Source organism: Dermacentor albipictus, chromosome 2, assembly GCF_038994185.2.
Source record: "Dermacentor albipictus isolate Rhodes 1998 colony chromosome 2, USDA_Dalb.pri_finalv2, whole genome shotgun sequence".
Classification (NCBI taxonomy): domain Eukaryota; kingdom Metazoa; phylum Arthropoda; class Arachnida; order Ixodida; family Ixodidae; genus Dermacentor; species Dermacentor albipictus.
In genome coordinates, this window is record NC_091822.1 from 193,184,545 (window position 1) to 193,208,236 (window position 23,692).

Consider the following 23,692-nt stretch of genomic DNA (forward strand, 5'->3'; position numbering starts at 1 on the left):
AGTCGAGCCAAGGCAATGGGGCGTCGCGTCGCCAGCTGGGAATGTTGTCAAAAGGCTTCTTGCGCGAAGTTGAGTCTCCACTATGGCAAAAGCGGCCCCGCCGAAGGGAAGAGCTCGGTCCGAAGTATTGCGGTGTCGTGGGCTGCTGTGTCGTAACGAGCCCCTAATTCTCGTACCTTCAGTACTAGTGCAGTTACTTCACTGAAGCAGTGCATTCTACACCATGAATGTTTTTCTAACTCATTTGGGAAGAGGTCCGAGACATCTTGTTCTAAGCGTCTCTTTGGCTTTCCGCTTGGCTTGCCCCATTTCTAGGGCTGGCTGGTGCATGAATTTACTTCTTTTGTGTTGACGTAAATGCACACCGCATCTGTGTGCTTGCACTGAGCCGTTATGCCAGCTTTGCAGGCGCATCTGCCTTCTCGAACGCAAGAATTCCGCTTTTCATGGCACGACCACTGCAGCTATGAAAGAAAAAAAATAAGCGCGAGACAGTGAAGCCATTTGTCACTACTTTTCAAATGCAGCTGCCTTCCAAACTTGCCTCTACAAATATTCAGCAACATGGCATGGTGCGCATTTCCAAAGCTAACTCCAAGTTTGCAGCTCTGCCACAATACTCGAGGCTGCCCTATAAAGCGAAAATAAAGGCAACATAATATGCTTAAGTTTACTAATATAAACACTAGCACACTGTTTCGAGTGTGCGTTCACTAGCGTGCTAATTACGCGAGCGCATCACGCGCACGATACCATATCACGCCTTTAATTCTGCACCACTAACACTGAACCGCCTTCGCGCAGCAGGTTTTATGCACCTGTAAAGCCGATACTTTCACAAAACTCGAGTGCAGGCATGACGCGACCGCCGAAATCAACGAGTTGATCAGTTCAACCGCCCTCCCAGTGCTTAAATTTCAGCTGCCTCGCCGCCAAGTCAGTGGGTGATGCTCCAACGGGCGAAGCAAATGTGTATTTTCGATGCCATGGCCGTAAAATTATTTTTTTTTTCGCACGCCGCAAACGTTCGTCCCCGACAGTAGACGACAACAACTGTAAGGCTGCCATATCAAAACAACTAAAACATATGCTTCATATTCGACAACGAAGAACATCGAGAGTACGCGGCTTCATTTCACAGTGTATAGAGACAATCAGTATTTTTAACATATCACAGAATGACACTCATCTCGAGGCACACGTTGTACACGATGTTGTCGCTCACTTGGGAAATACATTTTGCATTGAGCTGTGCCTCGTTGCCGTTGATTGTCTGCTCCACAGAGTTTACGTGACTGGCGAGCTTTTCCCCGTTTAACAAGTTGGCTTTCCTGAAATAGCTGGCCGATCTTTCTGAAGCCGCACTGAAGGCGATACACTGTGACGCGCCGCACGTGCAAAGCGAGGAGAGGGCCCTGCACGTGCACAAAAAGTGAGCGGCTGCAGCGCGGCGCAGCAGAAATGCGCAGTGGATATTCCCAGTTTCGACTTTTTCTGCCACAGATGGCGCTACCCGTCAGGAGCAGTGGCGCCGCTCGCGGTGCTTGTGTAGCCTATACCACGCTTCGGGTGCAGGAGCCTCACGTGGTCAAAAAGTAACCACGCAGCCTTCCTACGGCGTCCTTCACTTCCGCTCTGTTGCTTTGGGAATCAGTCAATCAATCGATCCATGATAATGTGTTTTCGACGACATTTGTCAATGTCATCAAGCACCATTTCTACGAAGACTGCCTTGGAGAGACCTTCATACCTGCAATTGTCGAAGGCCATGTGTGCGAGCTTCCGTTGGCTTTGGGGCCCGTGCCCGCAGCTCGTTTCAGGCCGCTAGGAACTGCATTATTAGACAGCCGAGTCACGGGACTGGGATCATTTCAGAAGGCTTACGAAGACTCTTAGCAACGAAATTAAGGGTCATAACCATTAAAAATAGGTTTTTTTTTTTGGCAACACGTTATTGACGCCGACAGACATTAAGTGTGAGTTATAGTCACTTATTAATCCTGTAAAACTTAAACACTGTACCAAATCAAAGAAAATTATAACTTCATCGCCTTTGCATATGATCCTGAAGATTAAATTTGTACACAAAAGCAGCTAGTACAGTAACTAATTAATGATTCCATGGATTGCTGTGCTATTAACAAATAACATTTCGCTACGGCGAAGTAAAAGCGCTATACTACAGGACAGTGATTAAGCTTCCGGTACTTAAATCAGATTTTGAGGCAACAACAGAGCGGACCCTAAATAATACTTTGGGAATTACAGGGTTAACTAATCACTAATCTAATATTTGCGAATTAACCAGAAGTATCCTTTTGGTCCAATGTAATGAATGCGGAACTGAAGCCGATCAGTGTTCAGGCGTGTCCGCTTACGGTAGAAATCCTCAGAGTAGCAACGTTCAAATATGCCTCGCAAAATTGGCGGTGAAATTTCGAGTGCAATTCACAAACGAGGCCTTGCTTGCGGATTGCAGCATAAGCCTAATTGGAACTTACTTTAAATCTACTTGGAACAGTTGATGACAAGTTAGGAACGCAACGGCAAATACATCACTGTAGGGCTTGTACAATTGCGCTAGCCAGTTGCTTTCGCTTCTTCCAGCGACGTCTAATTAGTGAAAGGCGAACTTACTGCAATATCAAAATGTATCTTGACAACTATGTTTTGTAGCGGGGAGGCACAGGCGGGCCCGTGCCGTGCGGTTTTGTTAGGCGAGCTTGCGCCGAACTCTTAGGTTGTCACCGAGTGTAACGTACTTCCTCACAGAGAATGGTGCTACTTTCTGAATTCCTAAGTGAGCGCCCGTACACGCAAAAGTGCACGCACTACAGGCTCGGTGAAAACAAAAATTGAACTTATTCGTTATTTAGACGCACCAACTGAAATTGACAAGTACAGTGGAAAGTTCGCAATGCCAAGTTTAGGCTGCAGTCCCCAATTTTAAGTTACATTCATAAGTAGCGATATGGACTTGTAGGTACGCCTTGACTAAAGAGATGTTAAGCGCAGAGAAAGGCGAGGACAGAAAAGTTGGCACGGTGAAGCTGTGTCCACCGCAGAAGAAAAAGAAATAAGGTACGGTGAATCTGTGTGTCCACCCTGCCTTTTTTTTGTTTTTCCTGCGGTTAACTTTCTTTTACATTGATAGGCGGAGAAGGAAATCTGCTTTATCGCGGAATCCATGGTTCGTATGCTTTTGCTCAGGGGAGTACACGTATTTAACGTTGACCAGCTTCATTTTCTGCGATTGCAGCAAGTGCCCTTAAGCAATAAATTGAAGGTTAGTCGGTGAGTATTGTTTAACTGGTTGATAATTGATGTTCCGATATTTATAGGTTCCTTGAGCCCGCATTTATTAGTTTAGACAACTTTCATGAGTGTGCACCTGAGGCGAGGGCAGCCAAGTCGTCGAACGTTGTCGTCGACTTCGGGCTCCGCCTGTCTGAATCTGGAATGCCGGAGGCACTGCCGTAGTCGTCAACCGCTGAAATTTGCCAAAGACGCTGTAGGAAAAAACCGACACACACAACGGTCTTGGCTAACCAAGCTCTTCACTCACCATTCCTCTCTGGCTGCAGGATGTCGGCTTTCTCGTAATACTTCGCAGGTTCTATATCTGTCGAGAAGAAATAAACCTTATTTTGGCTTGCCCTTTCGTAACCTTGTTTTTTATTATTGGGTAGTTGTAGGCGATGTCCTATTTTACGCCCCGACGACGACTCCCTTTGAGTAATAAAACGAGATCTCTAAGGCTATGCTTCTGCTAGCTACAGGCGTTGGAAGCTATTTCAGAAGCTGGAAACACGTCATGGAAACGATGTGTTGTACATCAACTGTTAACTTACGAGTTACATTCCGCTATTTATTCGCAACCAAAAGTGAAATAAAGCATACAATGACTTGCAAGGATTCTTTCTTTCTTTCCTTTTTGTACTTGTATCGTTTGTATAATCAGCGCTGAACCAGCGTGCAACGCCAACCACAGGGCCGTAACACACAGCCCAGCGAGCGGAGGATCCAGTTTACAGTAGCACACTTGCTGTGATTTTGCACCAGCAAATTCACCGCTCATCTTGAGGTACACGTATCTAGCTTAAAAAAAATATCTGGGATATTTCGTGCCAGAACCCCGATATATGATCATGAGGCACGCCGTAGTGGGCGGACTCCGAAAGAATTTTGACCATCCGGAATATTTTTAACGTGCACGCAATGCACGGTACACGGACGTTTTCGCCCCCATCGAAATGTGGCCGCCGCGGCCGGGATTTGATCTCGCGACATCTGGCTAAGCCGCGCAAAGGCAAATCCTCTATAGCTTCGTTCTAGAACATGCTACAGCATGCGTTCCTACGTTCTAGAACACTCTCGAACGTTGGAGCGCAGGCGCACCTCAGAGCCATTGTGTCCATGAGCAGAGCTTGGTTGGACGCATTGGGCTAATGCAAACGTCGATACAGGCGCGTGTCTGTTATCGTCATATATGTCGCGTCATCTTCGTGGCCTCCCTGCCGGACGGAGTGCGCAAATTTCTTGTTAGACACTCAAACTGCCGTCGTGCCTCCTGGCAAGCGCTGGGTTTCTATTAGCCCCGAGAACGAACGCGAGCGGCGCTGCGAGCGCCGCTCGCGTGACGTCAGGGCACGGACTCGCGCCTGTCGTCTGCTACAGTTCGGGCGTTGTCCGGGCGCTTTCTGCGGTGTTTTCGTTTGTTCGCCCTCGTTCTCTCTGCTTGTATACTTATGGTGGTCGTCTCAAATATATTTTTACGACATCTTCCTTTGCGAACATTTATTCAGAGAGCTAATTTCTTAGACAACAATGCAGCTCTCGAAGGCAACGCTACAGTGCCAGCCGAAGCGACGCAGACCAGCCCATTGCGAGTTTTTCATACGCGGATAGACAATCGCAAAAGCATAGCCTATAGGAATCCAGTTATGATACCATACCTGCCGCGGTGCAACAAGTATGTCACAAAGCTGGCTATATATGACTTCTACAGCAGTTACGTTGATTTTATTCCGCTAAAACAGGTTTGCTCACGACGAGTAGTTCATGGTATAATATCGAATTTTTGCATTTCCTCACAGAAACGCTCGGCAGTAGCACGGTAACTTAACTAATACTGGAGCTTAGATTCTACACGCCTCACTTGCTTCTTTAACTGCTTGTCAACATTAGGCGGTTCTTCACGTGTTTATTTTTTTTGAGCGGCGGAAATTTGAAGTAAAGTTAATGAAGGCTTACAGCTGTTTACAGAGTACAAATAGGAATGTACCAATATATATTCCCTTTTCCGCGCTACACGTTCAACTCACCTCTTTAGAGCGCGTTTGTTAATGATTAATAATGCATGTTATGTTCCTCTTTTTTTGTCTATGTTACCAAGTGTATATCACTTATTTATTTCAATGCCGCAGTGTGTTTTGCATTGTTATCGTGGAAATATTTCACTGTGCTTTCATATATTGTATAACTGCAATGTTTTATGGCCACCATATAAATGTAATTTATATGGCGCTTGATGTGTTACCCCATGCAGCCATATTGTACCTAAGAGGGTGAGGTTACCTCAAGCCGCGTCTGTGCGGCTTTTTTCCCTCATCCACCTCCATTTACCACTCCTCTGTACATGTGTGTGTGTAAATGGAAATTAATAAATCAAATCAAATCAAACTCACTTGAGAAATTTACTGGTGCTTGTTGCTTGAGGAATATACATGACGAATCTTTTTGGCAAACTGACACAGGCCGCTCGGCCCAATTTTTTTTAGTGAAGTGTGCCTGCTGGACCGCATAGCTGCAGCCAGAAAGCAGTCGAAGCGTCAATGACTAGTAGTATGGGACGTATTGAAGATATCGAAATTCCCCTTGTGGAGGGTCAGAAATCAAGTGAAAGTATATGCAAGGCTTGTGGTGCTTTCTTTATGAATGTTTGCGATTGGATTGGAGCAAACTTAAATTAGCCTGCAAGGTTCTCTTTTATGTACCGACGAAGCGAATAGTTATCCGTTTGTATAATTAAATAACGCTGGATCGAGACATGGTGAAACAAAAGGTGCTTAAATTTTCCTTTTGTAGGCAATCTAAGCTGCGTAGTAGTAGCTCGAGAATACTTTAGCCATTCCAGTTGGCGCTGTAAAAAATGCTTTATAATTTTAATTCGAAGTAGAAGTGAACTGATGGGTTTCGCGAACATAGCGTGCCTCGCCATACGGACAGTCGATTGCTACCGTTACGTGATCAGGGGTGTGCCATATTGTCGATAAAGGCTACTGAAGGCCACTATGATACATTTCATCACTTTCAATTGAGTGGCTCTCGATCTAAACAACGAAACTTTTCTCTCAGGTGATTGCTACTATGGTGTTTGTGAATTAACTATGTAAATACTCTACATGACGCGCCGTCGTGTTAGCAGCCATGAGCAATTCGTTTTTTGGAGGCCTGTTTCAGAGGGGGATGAAAGTAGCAGCAAACATTTTCATAAGAAATGCGCGCCTATTTTTTTACGCATTAATGAATGGCCATATCTGAATAGAACAACACACCAGAGTAATAGGAATCATGATGACAGCTTCGCTGGGCAGTGTCTTTCTAACATCGGATAACATGTTGACGCCAATTAGCAAATTTTTCTTCCACGTAAAATGCAATACCTCTCATAGCTAAATACTAAAGGAATGTTAAGTGTTTAGCGAAGCATCATACACAACTTCGCGCTTTGAATTTGCAGACATTCTTTTTTTAGTCAAAATTTACCGATAGACACGGCGCATATATATGCATTGCAAAAACTAGTAGACCCCTTTAACGCTACTTAGCTTGCGATATCCAAGCCGCAAAGAGTCTCGACTCACACGCCTTTGAAGAAGAAACTGTGGTTAAGGTATGGCAGCTGAAAGAAGCCGACGTGTTCTTCAATACGTACGGCTCGAGCCACCCATACCCCAAGCATACACGAAGGGAACGAGCGCGCGCGGCAGCCGAGCGAACCGGAGCGAGCGGCGTCCTGGCCGTGACGTCACTAGCGAGAGGGCGCCATTCCTCTTTCTCGGGGCTAATAGGAAACATTCACGTGACGCTCCGCATGCGGTAGCTTTCATGCCGTTGCAATAAACAAACTGACCGACATAGCACTTACGCTGGCTGTGCAGCACTATGGCGGCCTCGATGATGTCAAAGCCCACCCGCTATTGCAGCACCGCACGCTATCATTTTGTGCATATTGCGACTTACCATTGTCAATAGAAGCAGGTCCTGAAAAAAAAAAGAAAAAAAGAGAGAGAGAGAGTTGTTACTTGCCTGCTCTTACATTTCGATCTGAATACCTCGCTAAAGTTTACTCGGCGTATATACACCACATAACAGGTCTTTTGCGTTTTCGTGGTTAATAAATAGAAAAATTCCCGCTCGGATTGTGGCCGGACAAGTTGCGATATGTCGCCGTCGGAGTCGTTCCGACTTTGTAGTTCTAAGCGACAACTTTTGCAGTGCGTTCTCAAATGCAGGAATGGAACGATATTCTCCTACATTTGTTATGCTTTGACTAACAATAGGCGGGCGACAAATCCTGGCTGCTAGAGGAAACGAGCGAGGCAAGCCTCTGCCATGCATCGAGCGCAGGTCCGCACACACAGAACACACGCGAGGGAGCAGCGCAGCGTTATATTGCGGAATGCGCCCAGTGCAGTTCAACCAACGTTCGAGCAGTACTTAGCGCAGAAAAAAGCTGGGCAAGTCGAAATTTAGATCATTGAAACATATCCAGCGCGTTACGGGAGAAAAAGAAACACTAAAAAAGTTGCTAAAAAGAATTACCTTGGGAGTACCCACGTGAAGCGAAGCTTTCCTAAAGCGGTTAATCAAACGCTATTAATTTACCCGTTCCATTTCTGCGCCATTGTGGCAAAGGAAATCGGAGCGCACGCTTGTGGCTCTCCCGCACCCGTGCTACGCAATGTAACACACGCGGCAGTCGTCTCGAAGAGCCAGTTGGTGTTGGTGTGATACAAGCAATCGTGCGATTGTGCTTTAATGGCAATGCAGGAAGAAAAATGTGTTGTAGTCCAATGGTTAGAACATCGCGCTGTTGTGCTGGTGGACCGACGTTCGATCGCAACTTTAGGCACGTAATTAATTTTTCTTTAATTTTTTTATGTATGTGAGCTACTCGGCGAGACAACAGCAGCAGCCACATTTAGGAAAGCCCGGTAGTGTGTGTGCCCCCCCCCCCCCCCAAAAAAAAAACATTCACTGTCAAATGACAGGACATGCATGCCTGACATGACAGGACACTGGGGCCCTCTTCCTGTTTTGTCAACCAGTGTCCTTTTTCTTCTGTCTTTTCTGTGTTGTTCTGCAGCATTTCTTTTTCTTTTTTTTTTCCTGAGATGCTGGAAATGTCGCAGAATGTTCAAGCGTACTGGCGCCGGACGTCTGAAGTTTTGCGAGTTCGAGGCGTTCTGAACATTTTGTGGTTCTGCCGTTCTTAATGAAAAAAGAAAAAGAACAGCGTTCCCGCTGACAGACTCACCGGCAAAGATGCCGTATTTGTTGATGGCCGTGAGCGTAACGACAATGAGCAGGCCCTGGAAGACGGCGGCCGTGGCCACCAGCACTTGGTTGACGGTGCAAGGCCACGAAAACGAGGCAGCCAGCCGGCCCACCTGCGACTCGTCCTCCGAGCTGCTCGCCGTGTCCAGCGTTGTCATGGGCATGCTCTCCGAGAAACTGCGCAGCGTCGTGCAAGCAGCACTCTGAGTGCTCGTCGAGATCCAGGTGCACTACTTTTCCCTTCTAAAGCAAATGATCTCATTTGGCTCTTCCGCCCGTGTTCGTGGCCCTCGGTGGTTGATGGGAGGATTGTGACCGCCGATACATATGCAGCCTAGTTACGTGCAGCCTATACGCGCAGCCTAGTTGCGGGGCGCGTTCGCCATCGAACGCCGACTATGCATTGGAGCGTGTGAAGGTTTAGATGCTTTGATGTTGTGATTGAACGCATGGAATGGACAGCCCTTCTCGTCTGCCTCTCCCCCTTATGCCGGCTGCTGGTGAGGAGGATGGCAGACGCCTCCCATGGCGATGCTCGCGCCGTTGGAGACAACGCGTAAACGGCGACTCGGCTTATAACACCGCTGCAGATGTGCTGGTGACTGGATCTGTTCCCTACTGGATTACTCAATGAAACAATAACGAAGCGCTTGGAGCCTCAGAAACCATTCGCTATACAGTTCCCTTCGTTGCAAAAGTCGCGCACCCCACAGCTGACAATAGAACCGGGACAGAATTATTCCTTCGTTATACACGTCATTTCTTTGTAAAGGTGTTCGTTGCGGAGGCGGTCGACTGTCTATCTGTCTATACAAGCGCGCGACTCCTTTATGAAGCAAATAGCTTTCTAGAAGCGTTCGGCTATTCACTTGCATTGGCTGAAGGACTACGAGAGGTAGACCCGACCAGGGGCTCGGAACCATCGTTCTGTGTTCGACTCCCTCTTGACATTCGTAGGGATAGCGGCCTCGATCGTACACAGACTGTAGCCCTGTGACCGCGGCCCAGTTTTTCTTCTTCTCCTCTACCCCTTCACCAAAACCGGCTAATGAGCCATCCCAATCTCATTAAACAACCATTGCAGAAAAGGTGCGGAGCACAGTAATTAGGATAGAGAGAAAGAGAGAGAGAGATTACAAACAGTGGTCAATCTCCGCCTTGCGTGCGAAGTTCCGAGCAATAGCAGTGTTACACTCTAGCAGTGTCGTGCAGGTTGTGCGGGCATGGCCGTGGTTGCCGGTTGTTCTGTTTTTGAAAGTCCAAATGTTAATAGGGTGAAATGCAATGAAAGAAACTGTACAAACTACTATTATGTTCATTTTTCTTGGGGTGGGGGGGTGGGGGTAAAGGCTTTTGTGTTGTAATAAGCGATTTGGCAAGCTCTCGTTTTTAGTAGCGTTTGGTGTGTTATTTAAAGTACTTTTCACTACCCACGCCATTAGATGCGCCTTTTGGAATGGCCTCGAATCCCAAAACCACTCTATGCATAATTACCTCGTGTCGGGCATTTCACGAACATTGAGGCCCAAGTCATCTGCTGAGGCTTTTCGACTGCACTGCGCGGCGGGCTGAAGCATGCCACTACCCTGAACCGGGACAGGTGGGGCATGCAATTTTTGCTATTGGGGCTTGGTGTACGCGTCAGTCCCTATTATGTTGTAATCAAAACCGAGAAAGCACCTAAATGAACAGTTACGTAGAGCCGCTCATACCCAGCGCCACTTACATGAGTTTGTATCAGACAAGCTTCGTGCAAGAGCGGCGCATACTCACTGTCTCATACTTTTATTTTAGACTGTGCTGGTCTTCGGCAGCAGCCGACAAAAAGTGGGTTCACTCAAACTAAGAAGGCTTTTGCCTTAAATTGATTTTCAGATCTATTCCAATCTAAGCAGCAAGTTATTCAAAGACTGCTCAGCTGCCTGAGTGACTGCTCACGTTATTCGGAAGCGCTAAGTCGCTTTTTCGCAGTTGTTGTTAAGGCGATTCGTCAAGATGCCTTCATCATACGGCCGCTTCGGGGCTCTCGCGCAAGCGGCGTTGCTGGACAATGCATCAGCTTGCACTGCCGCAGCCGTACAAGTTTCCAGATGGTCTACAACATGGAGAGGGCAAAATTCGACGTGAGAAGCAACAATTACGAATTACGGGCTAAACAAACAAAAAAATACGCTCAACGAAGTTGCCGTGTAATCCGGTGAGGTATACGCAAGGTACCTTTATTTTATAATCAATAATAATTACGTTTTAAAACATATTATCAGTGACGGTCCCCACGCTGGCTGCGTTGCAGCATTACGGCATCGGATTTCCTCACAGCAGCCGTACAAACGCTTTGCTGACTTCCAACGTGGAGCCGTAGAAACCAAATAACGAATTACTGAAACTTCTACAAGAGCGTTAAACGACGGGACCCTTAGTCGGCACCCATGTGTAGTCTTTCTTGTCCCATCGTTTTGTGCTCTTCCAAAAGTTTCAATGCACCAAGCTCGATTGTCAACCCTTCTGCAACAAATTTCTGTTTAAAAAATTAACGAGAAACCAACCCCGCGGTTGCTATCAAAAAATGCATTCAGCATGCTTTGGGAGGTGGTTATTCGTGGCCCTATGTTACAATACATGTGTTATGGGTGGCGCTCCCCTTACCACCATGCCTTAACCATGCGCGGGAGCGAACCGGTACTTCGAGCGCCACTTCCAGAAGGGCCATATCCGAACACCGTGCAGCGTCTGCGACCGCCTCTGGTCACTACGACCATCGTTGTAGCGTCTCAGCGACAGCGTCTTCCACAACGCTAGCTGTCACGATGGAAGATCGAGATAACATTGCATTTACCAGCGGTACCACCGCACGGTGCTAACACTGTGCGGAATTGTTACCGTTGTGTTATATAGCACTATCTTCTGGACCTGCCAACGAAAACAATCAGGCACTCACAATAAAAGCGGTTCGTCCCCAAAGAAGACTAAACGCTTCAAAGCTAATTCGTATCTGCCACACACTTCGCGGGTCTTATTCCGGCCGCGACCGCGGGATAAAGTAAAAAAAAGAACTCGTGTATTTAAATTTAGGCGCACGCACGTACACCTATGCCCAGGTGGTCAAAATGTATTCCGAGCTCTCTCCTACGGCGTTCCTCATAACCCACGGTACAGTATCGGGATATTCAACCCAATAATTCAGTGGCCATAGCTGCCGCAAAACATGCACCCCTCCTGCAGTCGAGTCAACAGAAAGTAAGCAAAGATGCGCGGTTCGTGGTTAGTGTTAGTTGGCAAACCTTCTTGGACCTTGAACGGAAATCATTATCTGACTTTGATGCAATTATATCGTATCACGCTACAGTACGCAGAATTTAGGCACAAGCAACGCACCTTTTTTAATACATGGTGTACGGTAAAAAAAAAAGAGTGCCAGCCAAGTGTCGAAGCTATAGCAGACAACGTCGACATACATGGTGGTTCAAATTATTCAATGATTAGACGTTGATTATATCTACCTATTCTGTCCCTTTCTGTCTATTTCTTGTGTTCATTATTCTGACCGTATTTCACGCGCAATTAGATAGGCCTTGTCTTTCGCGTCGACGCTTGGTTGACACTTCCAAGAGACCAGTTGAGCCGATCCCGGGTATAGTGCATTCTATGGTGCAATGTAGTAAATTTTCGACAATAATGGCGTTAATTACGCCCGAATAATTAAATTTACTTAATTTGCCACGCATTGTCTCTTCCTGTGGGCACCGGCGGAGCCGCCTTTAAAACTATTGCCTCACGCGAGCCCTTCTTAGTCAAATCGAACCACAACATTTCGCTAAAGTGTGCCGTATGGCGGTTTCGCCTCAAGACAAGTATGCCTACTGCGGTGCATCCTTTACAGGCGTAATGTGTAATGTGGTTATTTTCGAATATATTGGCTCCAATTAGGCCAGTACCGTTAATTCTACCTACTCTGCGATTTTTTTCTTTCGATATTTCGATATTACTTTCGATATTTTTGGCTGCTCTTTATGACACGAAAGGGCCGCTTTTTCTGGAAGTGGTTACAAGATAATGATATCCCAAATACGTCGACCACACGTGAAGTCAGCCTCAAAAAGGTAGGGGAATCAAAACCTTTAAACACTCCCCGTGCTGTGAATGTATGCGTGCTATGAATGTACGCGTGCGTGCGTGCGTGCGCGCGTGTTTATTTGCCCTGCAATGACAGAATGTGTAAACTCGATCAGACTGTGTGTCAACGGCAGGCTAGGTCTGCAGCAGAAACCGATTTTGCCTTCGATATGACAGCAACATTCTGCGGTCTCGGAGGCACCGTTCGTATTCTTGGCTACAACCATAGCTAGTTCTTAACATGCCCCGGCACTACCCTAATCAACCGCTCATCAATCCTATGCAACCACACGCTCTGACACCTCGCTCCCAGCCTCCTAAAACATGGAAGGCCTGCGCACTCTGACCGTAAGGCCATCTAGAAAAACCAACGCTCCCATGAAAATAGCGTTTGCAGTGCGAAAAAGAAAAGCGTCGCCTGCGTCCCTCATTGAAATTTATCGGCCTCCCCGTGCCTCGTCATAACTCCAGCGCGTAAGCCTTTCGTTATCTAAAAGATTATGTTCGATCCAATATTGAGCTCGTGCAGGTACATTTCTCCCTTTTTCACCATCTGTCCCCTCACTCAACCTATCATCTCTCAACCTATTGATTCAGCCACTACACCGATCATCCCATCATACTATAAAATTTTTTTACCAGATGGAAGGAAGAGGGCAAAGCTCATACGTCTTTAAATATATATATATATATATATATATATATATATATATATATATATATATATATATATATATATATATATATATATATATATATATATATATATATATATATATATATATATATATATATATATATATATATATATATATATATCGTGGGAGCAACAAGTTAGCACAAAGAAATCAATCGGATACAAAATGTCTCGAATCAACACCCTGGCAGTGCACATAGCGACTGGCTGAACTTGCTGTGCACTGGCTGTTCTAAGCAATAATACCGAAGGCATCATGGTCACTTTCCGTAATTTACGGCAAAGTTTCTCACTAATCACAGATACAGCAGCACCTGTATCGACGAGGGCAAGACATTTGATGCTATCAACAGACACTTCAATAACGTTAGCGGGGGAAAAACGAGGACTTTGATGTTCCGACGATGACGCAGTTCGTGCCTCAGGAACTGCGGAAATCAGTTTTCCGCCTCAGTAGTACTGGCACTGGGCCTACGACGCATGGGTGAGAGTGAGCGCCGACGAGGGGAAGGCGAGCGACGAGTATTGTAGAGCTGTGACTGCGGTGCTGGTATGTCATCAGCAGCGTAGACTTCCGATGGTGGTCGCTGAGGCATACGGTATGGTCGGAATCCGGAGCTGGGTGGTCGCGCGGTGCCCACGAAGGCCGGCAAGCGCCGGCGGCAGAAGCGCGCTACATGCCCCGGTGTACCGCAGGCATAGCATATTGGGCGGTTGTCAGGAGTACGCCAAGGATTTGTGCCTTGCTGCTGTGCGCTGAAAAAGGGAGCGACCTGCTGGCGAGGCGAGGGCGGATGAGAGAACACCGGCTGGAGAGGCGCTGAAGGCGGAGGAGAGAATCCCGGCAGACGAGGCGCCCGTGCAGCGGCTTCAGCATACGTCAGAGGCGCGGCCACGGGAGCCGGCTGACACGGAGGTGGAAGAGCTTCGGTCACTTGCTCTTGAATTACCTGTCGGATCGCTGGAGCCAAATATTGAGAAGGCTTCTCCGTGGTCGGCAAAATCGAGAGCTGTCGCGCGACCTCCTCGCGCACAAATTCTTTTATTTGCGTCAGCAAAGTTGCGTGGTTGTCGCCAATAACCAATGCTGCTAACGAATCTTCCGTAGGCGGTGGGCGCCGAGCTAAGATGCGTTGTTTCCGTAGCTCGTCAAAACTTTGGCACAAGTTGATAACTTCGGCCACCGTACGCGGATCCTTCGCTAGCAACATTTGAAATGCGTCCTCATCAATGCCTTTCATAATGTGTTTTATCTTGTCCTGTTCCGCCATTGACGGATTCACGCGCTTACACAGGTCAATGACATCTTCGATGTAACTTGTGAACGTTTCACCGTGATGTTGCGCGCGCCCCCGTAAGCGTTGTTCTGCGCGAAGCTTGCGCACAGCGGGGCGCCCGAACACTTCTGTGAAACTTGTCTTGAATCTGCTCCACGTTGTGAAATCGTGTTCGTGGTTTCGGAACCAGAGGTTCGCGACGCCGGTTAAGTAAAACAGCACATTGTGCAACTTTGTGACGTCGTCCCACTTGTTATGCTGGCTCACCCTTTCGTAAGATAACAACCAATCCTCCACGTCATGATCATCGGTGCCGCTAAAGATGGCAGGATCACGCTGGCGCAATGCACCGGAAACGATGACCGTCGGAGGCTGGGGTGCATCTTCCTGGGTGGTTTCGTCAGGCATGGTCGCAGCAGTCGGTAGCGTCCTGCTTCGGAGTTCCAGTTTTTGGGGTTACCCCGCACCTCCACCAAATGAAGTGGGGTTTATGTAGCTCGTTCGAGGGATCGCAAGTAGCTCTAGATACGAGTCCTAGCGCTTCGCACCAACAACCCGCGCTCGTGTCTCGCGCCGCAGCGGTGGCAGTCCGCACAGTGCCACATGCATATTACCCACTACAATATATATATATATATATACCCTCGCGATAGATCCTCATCCACAGATCTATAATCATATAGATCATTATATCATTATAGATCTATGGATGAGATAGATAGATAGATGAGAAGATAGATAGATGAGATAGATCTATGGATTATAGATCTGTGGATGAGGATCTATCGCGAGGGTATATATATATATATATATATATATATATATATATATATATATATATACCCTCGCGATAGATCCTCATCCACAGATCTATAATCCCCAGACATATGTTAGTCCGGCTATTCTAATATTATATTACGCACTTCTTTACATTCTTTATCTCTTTCCTTCACTTTCATCCTTTCCCAACTCACGAAACTGTAAATTCCTTTTTTTTCATCGGCTTCTTGTACCCGAAAGCTGTATAAATGCTTACGATGACGGAGATCTTCCCCGGTCTTTTGGATCAAGGAACTGCCTGTGTCCCGCCTATTCTTTTTCTATTTTTATTCTATCTCTATGAAACCTGTTCGCCGTATATTTTCTTTATACGATCCCGTTTTTTATACATTTCAACTGTACACGTGTCTGTGTTTTTGTATCAAGCTTTCTTTTTCTTTTCGCAGATGATGTCTCATTTCGCATCCACCAACAAGACCTTGGGACAGGCCGGTTTCTCCCATAATTTTTTTTGAGATATTCTAAAACGTCAACTGTGCCCAAATAAACACAAAATTTTAGCAAAATTACGGTAAATTTTCACCCCGCGGGCATGTTATCGACATAAAAAAAATGAGAACTTGCGTCGCGGAGCAGGCGATGTCACTTAGGTAGCCATACTTTACAGTCTGTGCAGCGATCATTCGCACTTTCTGAAGAACCCTGCGCATGCGAAGAAACTATTTCCTTGCTGCTGCTCCGTCTATGCTTTAAATAAACAACACTTGATAACGTCCTATGTAATGACAGAAATTTGCCATTATGAAGAAATCACTAGCACGTGAACGTCGTTTTAGAGTTATTGTAATAACGCTACTAATTATTCGAAACCTAACGGATAACCATTCAATTCGTATTCGATTCGGTCTCAAAAATCCCTGTACGTACACCCCTTGTCATTTGTGGCAATCATGCCATGACATGCATGTCATGTCATTCACGTGATGCATGTCACGTCATTTCGTTCGACGTAATGTATATCCTGATACATAACTTGTTAGAAAATACAAGTGACACGAATGACGCGTCATGAATGTCTTAAATGGGATTACTATAATGTATTAAATGACATGACATGCACTTCTTTAACTGGATGTATTCTGGATATGCATGCCGTGACATGCGTGTTTGAAATGAAAGACATGTCAAGGTATGTATGTCATAAAATTATTGTTATGAATGTCATGCTCTGTATACAAAGCCGTGACATGATTCCTATGAATAGTGACACGCTGACGAAGAAGATGTTGTCAGCTTGGTCGGAAGAAGACGACGCTCTAGACTTCGCGCGCTGTCTACCATCTTGTCAGCCGCTACGATTATTGTAAATATTTGGTGGATGTTGCGGGAGCATTATCAAGACAGATTTACGCAGCGGGCGCTCTTTGGTAGCATCTACAATGCCAGCACAAGGCGAGGATGCTTCGGGCCCGTCGGCACTCACGCCCACCGACATTCTAGCACAACCCCGCGACCCAGGAACCTTTTCTGGCACCGACGACACTGATGTTTAAGGCTGGCTTCAACTATATGAGCGGGTGAGCTCCAGCAACCACTGGGATCAGACCATCATGCTCGCTAATTTGATATTTTACCTCGCGGGCACGGCACGCGTCTGGTTTCAGACCCACGAGGAGGAACTTACCAGCTGGGACATTTGTAAACAGAAGCTGAAAGATTTGTTTGGCAAGCCTGTTGGACGTCAGCGCGCCGCCCAAAAAGACCTGGCTTCGCGTGTCCAGACGTGCACTGAATCCTACCTCACGTACATCCAGGACGTGCTCGCTCTGTGCCGCAAAGTGGATCCGAAGATGTCCGAACCTGACAAAGTTACACACGTCATTAAGGGCATAGCAGATGATGCCTCCCACCTCCTTGTTTTCAAGAATTCTTCCACTGTGCAAGCCATTATTACCGAATGCCGGCGGTTTGAAGAAGCCAAGGGTCGCCGCATTGTCCAGCCATTTCCCCGCCTTCCCAACACGGTTGCTACATCCACCTGCGGAGACCTCCACAGTCCGCCCACGCCCGATCGCTCTGATGACGTCCTACATATCATCCGACGTGAAATAGAAGCCGCATCTCCTGTCACAACCCCAACCCATGGCCCCGACGATTGCCAGGCGACCGTTTCACTGATACAGTCCATCGTGCACCAGGAATTGGCCAACATTGGCTTGACCAACGACTGCTCAGTTAATCGACCTGACTACACTCCGTCCAGCACTGTCACATGCACCCGCATGCCCCAACACGGTATCGCAATCCGGCCGAATGGCGCACTCCACACGACAAGCCTATATGCTTCACTTGTGGCCGTATCGGCCATACTTCACGTCACTGCCGGTCTTCGTGGATTTCGACCCCCTGACCCTACCTCCCATCCCACGGCCCTCATGCTGCTCCTCGGTTGTCCCCGCAAACGCAGCCAGTACATTCTGGTGACACTTCTCTGTCTACCCGCTCTAGCCGTTTCGCCCGATCGCCCCCATCTCGCCGATCACCGTCCCCTAGCTCCTTCCGGCGCACCCTTCCGGAAAACTAACGTGTGCAGCACCTGGAAGTGATGCTGCCAAACCGACCCGATGCAAAAATCATCTTCTGACCTTGCCCACACATCGGAACCTCATTAAAGTGAACGTGGATGGTGTATCTGTTACGGCTCTGATTGACACTGGCGCGCTCATATCTGTGATGAATGCTCAGCTTCGGAATCGTCTCAAGAAAGTACTTACTCGTCGCCCCGTCGCCTGTGGTCTTACTTACCTTGCCCCGTCGCCTGTGGTCCAAGTCACCGACGGCGGAACACCAGCCGTTATTGGCATGTGTTCGGCTCGCGTGAGTGTCGCTGGACATCCTACTTCTGTTTTATTTTATGTTCTAGAGCACTGCCCTCACGACCTAATTCTGGGCCTTGACTTTGTCTACACATTCCGCTTTGATAGACTGTTCTGCTGGTGTTGTCCAATTCGCTCTACCTGCTGCTATTGACCCTCCCGATAGTGCTCCGATACGGCTATGTTCCGCATAGCTTATTCGTCTCCCACACCATGCCGTTACCTACATAGATGTCTCCCCCGTTCCACCTATACCAGGCGGTGACTACATCGTATCCCCTAATCCGGATGTCCTGCTCTCGCATAACGTCGCTTTTCCTCACACCGTCATTATGATTTCAGACAACGCGTCCTGCCTTCCACTTGCGAACTTGATATCATGATATCATGATATGCTGATATGCATTACAAAAATGAAATAAATTCATGACATGCATGCATGCATGCATGCACAGCGTGAAATTACCATGACAGGAACTTATGGCGACCTAGTGGCCCAACTAACTTAATAACTTAGGCTGATGACTATATGGTATGCCCATATTCGTGATGCCGTGGTGGTCGTTGCATCGTCATTCCAGCTTCGCAATCCGACTCTCAACTCTGAATCCCGCGAGCCATCTGCGCTCGAGTCAGGTGGCACGCGTAAGAGGATCCTGGTTCCCGGCATCTCGGCATCAGAACAGCGGATGGTGGTTGCGTCCGTTCAAACAGCGATTGAATAGATGGTTTTCTACGAGCCTTGATTTCCGAGCGCTGACAGCAACGTGCCGCCACCTCGTTCTTCCCAAAGCTTGTATCGGACTTTCATGACCCTTCTCGTCGTCACCAGGCCACTTAATCAATGTTTCAAACATCACTTATAGCGCGTACATAGACAGAGACCAAAAAAGACGACGAAGACAAGCGCTGTCTATGTACGCGCTGTAAGTGATGCTTGAAACAATGGAATACCAACTAGCCCGTACCCAAACCCCGCTTAATCAAATATCGAGGCGTGCTCTTTCCTGGTGCACATGGTCTCCGAGAACGACAACGCTAATCGAATTCCACTACGGCAGCGTCATCACGGCTCGTCCAAGCTGCACTACGTCGCTCGTCCGAATGGCTATAGAAAGACACGGGCTTCATGTTGTGCTACCGTATCGCCGTCAAGTCGTCCATTTGTGTCCTCCGAGTGATAACACATGCTGCCGTCAGTGAGCGCTTAGTTTCTGCGCTTGCTTCCCATCTCGCACCTCCGTACCGCTCGTTCACACCAATTCGGTCATTGGTAGAAATTGAGCAATCGTCGTTACCATCGTTGTCGTCTTGCTGCTCTCGCCACATCGCACTCGCGTCGCACACACAAATACTGAATTTACATAAACACGTTGGTCAACCTGGAAACGCTTTCTGAAACCCCAAACACTGCTGCATAGTCAGCTGTCTGCAAAATGCTTCGCATAATGTTGATTCACACAGTGAGTGGGATCTGCGCTTTTTTTTTTTTTACATGAGAGAGACTAAAACTGCCTAACGTACGGACACTAAGCTCTACTCACTTGTCTCGAAATAAACATGGCGCTGCAATGCTAAACAACGATGTCGACACAAACGGACTAGAGCGTTGATACAGTACACTTGAATATTTTGTGGGCCTGCGTATGAGGGCTACAGGAATAGCGTTAAGAAAGCTTGTGCTCAATGCCGTCGACCTGAATAAAGGATTTACTGCCCTATGAGAAGTCTGGTTTCAGTGGAGGAAGGATCACGACGTGGTGGCTCGCCAAGGTACAAAGGTGATAACGCTACGGTTATCGCGATAAAGCTTATAAACCTATAGGGAGCGAGCAGCCTATACAACAAGGTAAGCACAGTATACGAACTCACAGGTTGTGATCGGTGTCGTCCACGCCAAGACTTAGGATGCTGCTGTCTCCGTCGAATATGCCAAAGGCCGAAGTGTTCTCTCCGAAATCTCCTGTAGCAAGGGCGCGCGAAAAATGCGAAAAGCTTCTTGCTGTACCTGCACGCGCTATACTGTACATTATACGGTCTCATTGGTAAGGGCGTGTATCACTGACACGTGTCACTTCACCAAGTTTCCGTGAGGAGGGAGTGCTTGATTTAGCTAAAAAAAAATGCAACATGCTGGTGTCTTATGAGTTCCAGAGCCCCCAAATTACCTTAGTAGGAAAAAAAATCCGCGTCACTTTACTTCTAGCATTGGTATAGCAGGAGCAAAATACAGCAGATGAGAGGTTTATTAAGTGTTGCGACAGCTCTAAGCACAAACTGCCCACACAGCAAACAACCAAGCAGGAGAGACACTCCAACTGTCAAGAAGTACATGTTGCTGGGCTAATCGGTTCATATTGCTGAGTAGACCATAAATATGGTTGCTTGGCGCAAACAAGGAAGGAAGGGAGGGAACGAGGGGAGCGCTCCTCTTGTTCCCTCCCGTCCTTCCATGTTTGCGCCAAGCGACCATATTTATGGTACACTCAACTTCAACTGCCACCACCTGAAAGTTGCAACTCGGAGCAAGAATATCTTACAGGGGTGTATCAAGCAATTTTAAGAAACACAATCAAAGTATCGTACTGCGTTAAACAAGCGATGAGAGACCACAGAGACATCCTTCCAAATTATGCATATCGGTAATTTCTGTCAGCGTCGGTATGACGAAAGTTACAGATCCTGCGAACGCGCAGAGAACAGAATTCCTGAATAAAGAAAACGGCGCCACTCAACTCAGCTATAGGTTCTCGGGGCGTTCCGGTCTGCCGCACCAAGCGCGCACATTGAGAACTACCTCGTCTCAAGTGGGTAATTCTGCGCCACCAATAGCGCTGACATTTATTGTTTCATTTCAAAGCATTTATGCATCATCATACTGACACAGGAACCAGCTTAGCCGATCGTTACACAAAGACATTTTTGCGACTCCTTTACCTCACCATTAGAATATAGGTCACGCCAATAAATTTCTCACCACCGCTGTCGTCAGACGTGGTGCTCAAGGTCATCATCTTTTTTGAAATCTGTCGGGAGATTCGGAGCGACGAGTAAGGTGACAGCGCTGTTTGCTTGCTTGCTTGCCTGCTTGCTTACGGAGTCCACAGAGCTGGAACTTCCTTTTCCTTGATGATGACGACGATGCCAGTTGTCCCGTTGTTCGGTATTTGCAATGACAAACGGCGTGAACTGTCGATAAAGAGTTCGCAGAAGTACCAGGAAGCACGGTGCTGGTCATATGTGGGTGGACATTAGATCGAAAAAGCACGGTGATCATGAGCACAGGAAATGAGACGAAGACAAGTGGAACATTTTGCAGTGGTTTATATCTATCATGGTTATTTCGGCTGTCGACGTGTTTGCTTGTGACGTGCACAAAGTTATCATCACCAGTATCACGTCATTCCAAAAGCTTTAAAAGTATGTTCAATGTGTTTCGAGTTCCACACTCAATTTTCGCCAATGCCCCTTAATGGGCATGTGCCATATGTTTCAAGGTCATCATCATTATCAGCAGCAGTAGCAGCAACAGAAATAGCTGCCGCTGTTGTAATGCAATTAGCATTCTTAGGATACTTCACGCGCTTTCTGGTGTCAAATCGTTTTCATGCCAACTTGGGTCACCAATGGTATAATGGTTAAAGCATTGTGCTGCTGTGCTAAAGAAGTTGGGTTCGAAACCAACCATCCGACCAACTTGGGTCATTGGTTATGTGACACTGCGTATGTGCCGCTCTTCAATGAGCCCATTTAACGATAGATTGGCTTACTGGCATGTGCCAGTGATATGATGATCGAGGCAGCCGCATTTCGATTGGGGGGGGGGGGGAATGCGAAAACGCCCGTGTCCCGTGCATTGGGGTCAGGCACGTTAAAGATCCCTTGGTGGTCAAAATTAATCCGGGGTCCCCCCACTACGGCGTGCTTCCTAATTGAATCACGGTTTTGGCACGCATAACCCCAGAATTCAATTCAATTCCATGATGATGATCATTATGATGGCGGTGGTCCCTTGTATGACTCGTACCCGCTAAGGGGATATGACAGGAACAAGGAGAACTATTTTTGTTTAAACCTCATTGGCCGGGAGTCGCGCGGCAAGAGGTAGCTGAGTATTTCAAAAGATGAAGCGCCAACAGAGACAGCACACCAATGAAGGAACATCAATGACAGGACAAGGCACTACTTGCAACTGTTTATGGGGGTCAAAATCGGCTGAATATATAGCCATGAGGAGAGGGGGAAGAAAAAAGAGGGAGCACTGAACATGTGAATGCGCACGCGCGAGAACACAGGAGATGTATAGGAAGAGAATCACAAGATTAACCAAAATCTAAAACCTATCTAAAAACATGCTTTCATTTCTGTAAATATTCAGAGACGGGGGGGGGGCTGACATAGGTGTTTCCTCTTTTCTTAATCTGGTTGGCCTCCAACAGTTGCCGCGCCACAGTATTTAAAACAAGATTGTCGTATCATGAAGCCTTGTTTCACATACATGTTTATTTTCATTCCCGCAGGCCTTGCAATTAAGCGGCAAGTTTGAGCTATAACCATTTTTCAGCGAAAGCTTGTGCTCCGGCAGGCGTTCATTAATACATCGTCCAGTTTGGCCGATATGCTCTTTCACAGAACAGAATAACATACGGATAATGAATACATTTTTCCGCAAGCGGGATAGCCGAAAGTGGACGTGGAGGAGCCCGAATGGCGAGATTAGAAATGAAATAGACTTTATCCTCTGCGCTAACCATAGCATCATACGAGATGTGGACGAGCTCGGAAAGTGCGCAGCAGTGACTATAGGATGGTAAGAACTGAGCATAGATTGGTAAGTGGCTGAGGAGTTCTATAGATATTTATACAGTACCAGTGGCACCCACGATGATAATGGAAGAGAGAATAGTCTAGAGGAATTTGAAATCCTACAAGTAACGCCGGAAGAAGTAAAGAAAGCCTTGGGAGCTATGCAAAGGGGGAAGGCAGCTGGGGAGGATCAGGTAACAGCAGATTTGTTGAAGGATGGTGGGCAAATTGCTCTAGAAAAACTGGCCACATTGTATACGCAATGCCTCATGACTTCGAGCGTACCGCAATCTTGGAAGAACGCTAACATAATCCTAATTCATAAGAAAGGGGACGCCAAAGATTTGAAAAATTATAGACCGATCAGCTTAGAGTCCGTTGCCTACAAAGTATTTACTAAGGTGATTGCAAATAAAATCAGGAACACCTCAGACTTCCGTCAACCAAAGGACCAGGCAGGATTCTGTAAAGGCTACTCAATAATAGACCATATTCACACTATCAATCAGGTGATAGAGAAATGTGTGGAATATAACCAACCCTTATATATAGCTTTGATTGATTACGAGAACGCGTTTGAT

General features: G+C 47.0%; 1 protein-coding gene across 5 annotated transcripts in view; it reads right to left on the reverse strand.

Annotated features, from left to right (window-relative positions):
• Positions 1–23,692, reverse strand: part of LOC135898502 (uncharacterized) — a 65,876-nt gene that overhangs the window by 29,650 nt on the left and 12,534 nt on the right. For 3 of the 5 annotated variants that reach the window (XM_065427452.1, XM_065427457.1, XM_065427456.1), the window contains exons 1-7: positions 21,283–21,425; positions 20,178–20,268; positions 8,543–8,739; positions 7,246–7,266; positions 3,566–3,622; positions 3,392–3,490; positions 1,751–1,831 (exon numbers count right to left, since the gene is read on the reverse strand). In XM_065427452.1, the coding sequence (XP_065283524.1) occupies positions 1,751–1,831; positions 3,392–3,490; positions 3,566–3,622; positions 7,246–7,266; positions 8,543–8,739; positions 20,178–20,268; positions 21,283–21,319 (583 nt within the window). In that variant the 5' untranslated portion in view covers positions 21,320–21,425. Of the gene's footprint in view, positions 1–1,750; positions 1,832–3,391; positions 3,491–3,565; positions 3,623–7,245; positions 7,267–8,542; positions 8,740–20,177; positions 20,269–21,282; positions 21,426–23,692 lie in introns of those variants that run through there. The other 2 variants (XM_065427454.1, XM_065427455.1) reach the window with 2 other exon arrangements.